The 10023-nt window shown below is 37.9% G+C and overlaps 1 protein-coding gene across 1 annotated transcript; it reads left to right on the top strand.

Moving 5' to 3' along the window:
• Positions 1-5264: 5264 nt before the first annotated feature.
• Positions 5265-8063, top strand: nkx2.1 (NK2 homeobox 1). Its single transcript, XM_051134032.1, has 2 exons — positions 5265-5775; positions 6222-8063. Exons 1-2 carry the CDS (start codon positions 5409-5411, stop codon positions 6893-6895), a joined length of 1041 nt encoding a protein of 346 aa, XP_050989989.1. The 5' UTR covers positions 5265-5408; the 3' UTR covers positions 6896-8063.
• Positions 8064-10023: the final 1960 nt, after the last annotated feature.

Genomic DNA, 10023 nt, shown 5'->3' on the forward strand with positions numbered 1-10023 from the left:
AATAAGGTAGTGTCATAATTTGATGAAATTGCATCATCTTAAAGTGTTACACGTTTTCGTTCTTTATTCTGTGTATTATAAAAAATGAGAATAAAAAAAACATTTTTTAGCAGTTGTTTGAATTGTTTATATTGCTGGTTTATACACATTGTTCTAAATATTCAGTAATATTAAAATCACTCCTTTGGATTTTAAAATATGCAATTTCTTATCTAAGAAGTTTTTTATGCTGCAAATGTTTAATTTGTTCACCTTTTTTGTTAATCTCTGCAATTGTTACATACTGTTTGTACAAAAGATCTCAGACAGAACTAAAAAGAGTATGAGAATTAGCGCACAGCAAGAGATGTGTGGCTTTTGTAATGTTAAGACGTCCACTTTCACCCAACAGAGAAGACCAAATAACCAGCTGAAAGAAAGAACCCTTATTTAAGACAGTAGGTAAACACTGAACAAGAAATGTAGGATGCACAATGGTTATTGATTCTTGCGTGATTCTGAATTTTAACATTCTGACTTGGATACGCAACGTTATTACAAGCGCTTTTTTGTTAGTTTTTAGCGTATTTTGGGTGTAGGTTAAAGCTTAAGTGACTAAATAAGAAAACAAGTTGTTAGATGCTTTTAAAATTATTACCCCAAAACACACAAAAATGAATTAAGCAGCGGTTTGTGGCAAATTCCACTATGACTCTGAAAGTTCAGGCAATTCATTGTCCGTTCCATATTTTAAAAGTGGTTGATCATTGTCGTAACATTAATGAAAAAGGCGTGTTTTCTCTTGCTTTCTCAATACCGAGCTTGTCCCAATTAATTCATCGACCCAGTCAGTATCATCTTTGTCACCTGGCCTTTTGTCCCCTCTCTCAGGCCACCTTGTACTACATATGGAGGGGACTGACCGCAGCGCTCTCTTCTCTACATCTTCCCTAAAACACTTTTTTGTGTCGTCCTCTGAAAGGACCATTGTGTGGTTCCCAAAGGGACCTAGACAAAATCCGCAGCGTCTCAATTCTCGTGATGTTTAATCAGTCCCGGGTGACAAATTTATGGGCTTTAACAAGACAATGGAGTTTTAAAAGTCGTTGGGTTTTGGGAGTGACAAAGACAGGCTTTTAGAGGTCTCCGCTGGTTTATGGCGAGACTTGGCCACAACAGCTTGGGGTAACACTTTATTTTACGGTGTCCTTGTTACACATGATACATGTACTTACTATAGCAATAAATTATGCATAATTATATGCAACTAACCCTAAACCAAATTCTCATCCTAACCCTGACCATATGTGACCCTGGATCACAAAAACAGTCATAAGTAGCGCGGGTATGTTTGTAGCAATAGCCAGCAATACATTGTATGGGTCAAAATGATCGATTTTTCCTTAATGTCAAAATCATTAGGATATTAAGTAAAGATCATGTTCCATCAAGATATTTTGTAAATTTCCGACCGTAAATATATCAAAACTTATTTTTTTTAATAGTAATATGCATTACTAAGAACTTCATTTGGACAAAAGGGGATTTTTTTGTACCCTCAGATTCCAGATTTTAAAATAGTTGTATCGCGGCCAAATATTGTCCTAACAAACCATACATCAATGGAAAGCTTATTTGTTCAGCTTTCAGATTATGTATAAATTTTAGTTTCACAAAATTGACGCTTATGACTGGTTTTGTGGTCGAGGGTCACATAGTTATATAATATTATTCAGCACTTAAAGGTATAATTACACTGTAACAATGACACCTTAAAATAAAGTGTAACCTGACTTGGTCACAGAACGCAACTATTGCGCTATCATTTTTTTCCTCTAAAGTAGGCCTACCCATTCGTTTCTTGATTTAAGATTTAAATCGTGTGCTTCAATGAATCCTTTACCTTTCACTAAATACACTGAAAGAAAATGAAATTAAGTGCAACTAGAATGCGGATTATTGTACTACAACAGATAAATCTATTAAAGTTGTACTATATGATCTGGCAGAAGCGAAGGTTTTCAATGTTTTAATAATATTTGTCAAGACATGATTAAGAAAGGAAGCCGTGATTAAGAATGGAAGCCGTGACATCACCAACATGTAATGTCCACCGTTTCGGTAGCTTGGCTGTAAACGGTGCCACTCTGCCACCTTGAGGTTAACAGCTTCCGGTGGTGGGCTTGATCTGATTGGGCTAAGAGGGAAACGAATATTCCCATGCACCTCTGCCATGCGCTGTCCCTGTACAAACGGCATGGTTGCCACTCTCCACTAGATGTCACAATAGCACCGTGGAGTCTAAATTTTATGTACTCTGCTGTCAATATTTATGATGTGTGTCAACATCACTCCCGTCCCACCGTAAACAAACGTTCAATAAAACACATAAGAAAGAATAAGCCACCTATAATATAATATAATATAATATAATATAATATAATATAATATAATATAATATAATATAATATGATATAATATGATATAATATAGAATTCCTTTGGATACATTTTGACAGAGGTAATTCTATATGTATGCATAAGTATATGCATATTGAAAACATTGGCCACCCAGGTAGCGCTAAACATAATTGTCCGGATTGTAAATAGAAAAATATATTAAAAACAAGACAAAGCATACTACTAATTGCCGTTAATTGGCCATGATAGCCGTACTCCAGTAGAGAGGAGTGAGCCTGATTAAGATAATTAAGAGAGCCTTTTGTAAACTGGATCAAGTAGGCCGAACACCTTGAAAGCAACGTTGGGCGCCCCATAGTTTTGACACTAATTGCTATAATTGCACACGCGATTATCATCACTGGTGCACAAACTACGCCCACCTGTACTAACTTCAAACTAGAGAAATGCGTAGGTTTCTCCTAAGGATGATAAAATTTCATTTTGCTTTAAAAAGGTGACAAGGGTTCTATAAAGTTTGAGTACTGGCCAAAGAATGCTGGATGTTATGTAGGGATAAATATTCCTAATGTTATGAATTAAAATTAACTACGTTTTTTTCCGAAACTGTGAAAAGTTGCCAATGTTTTGTGGCATTTTACACAACTAAAATTATCATTCTACGCACGCTCGAACATAAAGCTTTTTCCTCTTGTCAAATATTCAGACAGTGACCACCAGAAGACGCTGTATTCCCTCCTGTTAAACGTTTGTTGGCTCATCCTAATAGCTTATGACATGTTATGTTTTTCTGCGTCATGAATATCTTTTGGTCTTCTTTGGTATTATTGTGCCAGTTTGAGTTTTAGTAGATTTATTAGGCGTATGATGAATTAAATATATGCATGGGTTGTTTTTTGTGTGTTTAGGCTCTTCAAGGCAGCTGGTTATTTCATATTAACACTTGAGTGTTCCATAAGATCGCAAAGAAACAAAGAAATACATAACCTAAAGAAATTTGCCATTTTTTGAAGGTGACATTTGAATTCCGGCAGAAAACATTAAAAAGTGCAAAATTAATAATGCGTCAAGATTTGTATTCCCTGATTTTATGCTTACAATAATCTCATGATCAGTCACCGACTAATTTTTGTGGCATTTTTGGTTGTTTAGATGAACTACTGTAGACACTCGGAAAAATAAATAGCACGGTATCTTTGCAAAGAGAAAAAACACTAATATGTTTATTTAGCTTTAACAACTTTATTTAGCATATCAAAATGATAAACTATTCTTAAATCATAAAACGAGTCTTTGTAATCCCTGACTGCTAAAGACCATAAGATCAGTTGTTCCTGTCTAAATTTGCTCTTTTTTTTTCTTCCTTTCTTTCTTTTTTTAACTTGCCGTTACATTTTGTTTAGTCGTAGGTTGCGGCGTTTGGAGAAGACTGAACGCAGAAAAACGAAAGTTTACACCAAATATTAATATTCTGCGTTTGGTGGATCTTACCCCCACTCAGAACCAACACAGAGTTGCCTGCATTCAACTTCTTATTCTATCCAAAAGACTGGATTTTACTTTTTACTAGCAGTTTTAAATTTGATACGCTAAACTCGTGTTATTATAAGTAAATTAATGTTAGCGCCACACAAATTGCTATATCCTAGCCGGGCGAGGAAAAAAAATAATTGTATAATTGTATTAGTTGTAACAGACATAAGATTCGAATAGAGTAGCATAAGACAACGCGTTGTTTTGCATATAGCTACAAATTATTATTATTTTTATATTTGTTAAAATATAAATATTATATAATAATAATTATTATTATTTACTTATTATTATTATTAATAATAATAATAATTATTATTATTATTATTATTATTATTATTATTATTATTATTGGTGGTGGTGGTGTCGTCGTCGTTGTTTATAATAATAAAGAACAGTGTGAAATGAAAATAGTCTGTTTTGTTAAACAAAACTCTCAAAACCGATTTCTTTAGGATTACTAACCAATTATATATAGATATCCAGATCGGATTCTGTAAAACTGTTTTTCTGTCCAGTTATGCTAGAGAAGACCTAGAGCGTCGGGACGATGCGCACTGGTAAGCAATGCATTACTGAACTTACGCGGAGTTACTTCAGGACTTACTGAGGTTATTTCAGCGTCGTTAACTTTACCTGAGAGCCTCTCGTCCTGCCGAGTTCATTTTCCTCAGTACCGCGCGTCTCAGCCGAGTGGATGGGAATTTGGACGAGACGCTCGCTGCCTATGTCCAATAATATCAAACGGAAAGGGGCTTAATCATTTACTTGGCCTCTTAACACGCGCATATGTATTTATTTATTTGTCAGTCAGTGTTCCTGAGTCGTCGCAAGGGCCCTTTGCATGTTTGAGTACGATGGAGCATAATACAAACACGCCTGCAATCACCAGAAGCCTCTTGTGGCCATTAAAAGTCAGTAGTTCAACTCAAGCTTTTTTTTTTTTTTCAGAAACTGAGTGGTTCTCAAAGTCTGAAGTCCGCATATGCACTCACATCAAGGGGCCCTTATAAACATCACTCCAACTGTCAATATTTCATCCTTTGCCGTGTTCCTTGCCGTCCTCGCCGCGACATAAACAGCCCCGCTCTGAACATGAACTATGGACGAATTAAATTTACGCACAGGTGTTGTTACATGCTTAAATGTTTTCGGGGATGGGGGAAGGCATGGGTAGTTGAAGACCGCGTAATAGAAATTGTGCGTGGGTGCACAGATGATAGCGCTGCTTTGTATTGTTGCCCTGGCTGCTGATGCCCCGCCTCTGATGGAAGCCTTAAACCTGGCACCAAGCTAAAACAAACGAAAGTCAGCTTCGAGCTCCCACTCAAACCAATTAAGGCGGACTCCAGTGCACACTCATACGTTTCCATCCTGCTGCAGCGACGGTGAAACAACAGGAACAGAGGAGCTGGCCAAAAAAACAGAAGGAGAGATTGCCTTGCCTTCTAATTTCTCCCTTTCCAACACAGAACAATGTCGATGAGCCCTAAGCATACGACTCCTTTTTCTGTATCCGATATCTTAAGTCCTCTTGAAGAGAGCTACAAAAAAGTGAGTATGGAGGGGAACAACTTGGGGGCTCCTCTTGCCTCGTACAGACAACCCCAAGTCACGCAAGCGGCGATGCAGCAGCACCACATGGGCCACAATGGAACAGTACCCGCTGCCTACCACATGACTGCAGCTGGAGTTTCCCAGCTGTCACATACAGCCATGGGGGGCTACTGTAACGGGAATTTGGGCAACATGAGCGACCTACCGGCCTATCAAGACGGCATGAGAGGCAGCACGACGGCCACCAGCTGGTACGGAACGAATCCCGACCCACGCTTCTCGACAAGTACGTGAGATTGGCACTTTTCTGTTGTATTTGCAAAAACTGTTCGTGAATTCTGAATGATAGCTATTTTAAAATATATTAAACATGTCAGCCGCATTTTTTTTACTTATGCTGTTCTGTAAAACTTCAAGTGTCCAAGTGAACGGGGGGCTTGAGGGGAATTGTGTTAAACCAGCCGCACGTTAAACGTGGCAGGTGTTTTATCTAAACTCAAACAAACTGCAACAATTAACCGCAGTTCCAGTGTTTGTCCAAAACTAGGAATTTAAACAGGAGACGATTGCGTAATTATGCAAGACCTCTATATTCGCTCATCTTGATGTAACTCACTGGGCTTAGTAGAGTTTGCATTTTCTGTAGTCATCATATGTGATGCTGAACGAGCGCTGTTTGTGTTTGTTGTTGTTGTTAAATTGCAAAGCTAAATAGGACTGTTCTTTCTGCAGTCTCTCGTTTCATGGGTTCCTCGTCTGGCATGAATATGGGCAGTATGAGCACGCTGAGCTCACTGGCGGATGTTGGCAAAGGCATGGGTCCGCTGACCAGCACGCCTCGCAGAAAGAGACGAGTACTCTTCTCCCAGGCGCAGGTGTACGAGCTTGAGCGACGGTTCAAGCAGCAGAAGTACCTCTCCGCGCCGGAAAGGGAACATCTGGCCAGCATGATTCACTTGACTCCGACTCAAGTTAAAATTTGGTTTCAGAACCACCGATATAAAATGAAAAGGCAGGCCAAGGACAAAGTGTCCCAGCAGCAAATGCAACAAGACAATGGCTCCTGTCAGCAGCAGCAACAGTCTCCACGGCGGGTGGCCGTGCCAGTGTTGGTGAAAGACGGAAAGCCATGCCAGGGCAGCAGCCATACACCCAACGCTGGTGTACAAAACCACCATCACCAGGGGGGGAACGTCATGATTATGTCCAATAACAGTTCTTCAATGGGCCAGCATCAAAGTCAGCAGGTAGGCAGCGCCGGCCAGTCCCCAGATCTGGGTCAACATGCTGCAAGCCCCCCGTCTCTCCAAACCCAGGTATCCGGCCTGTCACACCTGAACTCTTCCGGGTCCGAGTATGGAGCTGCCTTGCCCTGCTCCGCTCTGCTTTATGGCAGGACATGGTGACATCGGAACAGACAATAACACAATAACAAAATGACAGGTGGATGCAGATAATCTGTGTACTCTGCTCAAAAAGACCATGAGAACAGTGGTTGCGCTCTGAAATCATTGTCTCCTTTCTGGAGGGAGACATGACAAGGCTACAAGCAACACGAGGATTGCCAAATGTCAAAGGTATCGAATCTTTTATTTTGAGGATGAGCGCCAAAACACCATTAAGAAGATGGAATTATTTATATACACTAGATTTTAAATGGAGACTGATTTAAACACTAAAATCAAATATTCTGTCATCCTGTTGGATTTAAAAAAAATGTCCCGACAATGAAGACATCTCCCCTCACAGTTAGACTGCTAAATACCTTTCATGATTTCTTATAGATTTCACTGTAAAACGTAGCTTGTATATTTCTGTAAAAGGTTTGAACTGATTACATAGTTTTTAGCGATATGTATATTGTACAAAATTTTTATCGATATTAAGGGTCACATGTTTTTTCAGTTTCATTGTTATTTGTACGTTTAATTTTTCTTGTAACTTATATAGATATTTGACTTAAACGCAGTCATACAATCATATTAATAAATTATGACAATAATAACAATAGCCTAACTAAACGTTTGTTTGAAATTTGGGTGTAAGAATCAATCACTCGGCGGTGCTAAAAGTGGGACCTGGCCTGTTTAACAGTTTTTTTTTTCTTTAAGAAAACTAGTTTAAAAGTCATGAAGCTTCCACACAATTAGTCATTAAATTTGTACAAGCTTTCTGAATACGCATTAGAAGGATTTTTGCTGCAGTCGCTCATTGTTTAAAATCGACGATTTCTACTGTTTGTATTGGATCTCCCTTCAGTGTGACAGGTTTGTGGAGCTGGATTTCTTTATCGCAGGCCTTCTAGTAAAATGTTCATTCTGGAAATAGTTATGTATTTTCTGTGTGTCGCAACACCCATGGAGTCACAAGTTAAATACCAGTACCCTGCACGTGTTGGAAGTTAATTTTGCGTCGTATAAACACGTTTATACACCTGACAAAACCGGGGATTTATTTACGCGCAAAATTAAACACACGTTTTGTGCAGTTTTGCACAAAACAATTATTAAATATCTTTTAATGCTTATTGAAAACATACAAATATTTCATACCAGTTTGATTGTAAAAGCCAATTCCAACAATCTTTTTTCGATCCCAAGCTAATTGTGTTTAACCTATTAAATACATTGTAGTCTATGAAAAAAGTTTTGTAGAGATTTCTTTTTGGAGCGTGTTCTTTGTCGTACAAGAATGAGTCAGTACAGGTGAGGTCTCCACTCCTTGAGAGAAACTCACATCAAACAAACGCTCCTAAAAGCTAACTTATCAATCACATCGCTGTACAAACAGCAGCATTCTCCTAAATAACGTTGCAAGCCGAAATAAACACACTTATCAGAGCGCCGTCCATCAATACCGTGTTTGTGAAGATCAGAGGTAAAATCAAATGCCACCGTGTTTACGTATTGATAAAGACCCTAAACATCTGAGGGGCGCGGTAAGATTGACTGAGGTGCCTGCTAGAACGTCTGAAAGTCCGTGCCGTGTGTTTCTCTGTGTATGTGGGACTTGCTAGTGCTCAGTAAGAAAAAGAGAAGTAGCCCGCAGACAGAAATATTTTAATTACATATGATAAAGACATTTTTATTACACTTTTTGGCCAGTTCAGAGTCAAATAAAAATACATTTAAATAAATAGCCCACAAATGGGAAAAAAAAACTACAAACTATTGCTACACACAGGAATCGGTTGTGGACTGAAAGGTCGCATGTCATTGAGTTTTTTCTTTCTTTCTTTCTTTCTTTCTTTCTTTCTTTATTCAATAGTATCCTAATTATTTATCCCTTAATTTTTTTGTGGGCATGACTCGCTTTTCGAAGAACATTTTGGACTTTTGTGATTTATAAACTCTTTTATATACTTTTTTTTTTCTTGCCTGTTTGATAACAAGTAACGGTAGCCTACGGCATGCAGATTTGAGAGTCATAATTACCGTTTATGTGATGGCAAAATATTTAAATTTTCTATTATATTGAAATGATAACATTCAAGTTTCATCTTTGTTTTGATGTTTCAATTATTTTAATAACTTTTTTTTTCAAAACTAAACAGTCGATATCATTGTTGCGATTAACCCCAGCGTTATGATGGATGATAACTGTGTTCAGCCATTTTATTGACCAAGTTTCTTTTTGCTTGACAATCCGGAGTTGCAGTACATTGATCTCGGTTATTTGTGGGGAGGGAAAAACTATAGTAAACTGTGCACTATTTGGCCTGATCTTTTATAGGCTACTACGCTCCAACAGCTATAGTAGCTCTGATTTAACTATCGATGCAAAGCAAATCGTACAACTAGGCCATTAGGCCAAATGCTCGGTATGGCCCTTGTTGCTGTTCTCGCCGGATTTTTGAACCTTTTAAACGCAAATAAAACCCTCTGCATGTAGTAAACCTTCAACTGATGAAGGTATTTATGTGAAGCTCTCGGGCCAATAAGCGGGCAGTGGGGCGCGCGTTTTAATGACTCACTGATTGTAATGGCGCTCTTCTTTTCTGTGAAGGGTCGTTAAATCAACAGATCATTTTGTCGATTATGTCCGAAATTACACTTTCGAAGACCTACAGATGCTTCTTTTACTTGCACTGATACTCAATTATATGTAACCTCCACCTAAAACTCTAAGCAATGTCTGTTGCTGTGTCTAAAAATACAAGATCAATGGGCGAATACTAGGATATTATAGTGTGATGTTTTTCATTTCACCCAACCTAAAAAAATGGTTTGAGAATTTTAAATATTCGTTTTGCATGTTTTCGCATGTTTTTCAGTTTATTGTGACAAGATATAATATTTTTAAAGTTTAATTTACAAGGAGGGAAAGTTGAAAGTGTGTTTATTTGTAGACCACATGTCACTGCAATGTTAATGACCTTCAGTATTTAGATAAATGTTTGAGGATGTCTGCTATCCTAACCGTGCGCACTTACATCGCAAGGCTGGATAAATTGATTAACCACATACATAAAATAAATGTTCATTTTATAGGCAAGTAAGATTTTCTCTTTTATCCGTTGTGCAAATTCAATCAT

This window comes from Labeo rohita, chromosome 17 (genome assembly GCF_022985175.1).
Source record: "Labeo rohita strain BAU-BD-2019 chromosome 17, IGBB_LRoh.1.0, whole genome shotgun sequence".
In the NCBI taxonomy this organism is placed as follows: Eukaryota; Metazoa; Chordata; class Actinopteri; order Cypriniformes; family Cyprinidae; genus Labeo; species Labeo rohita.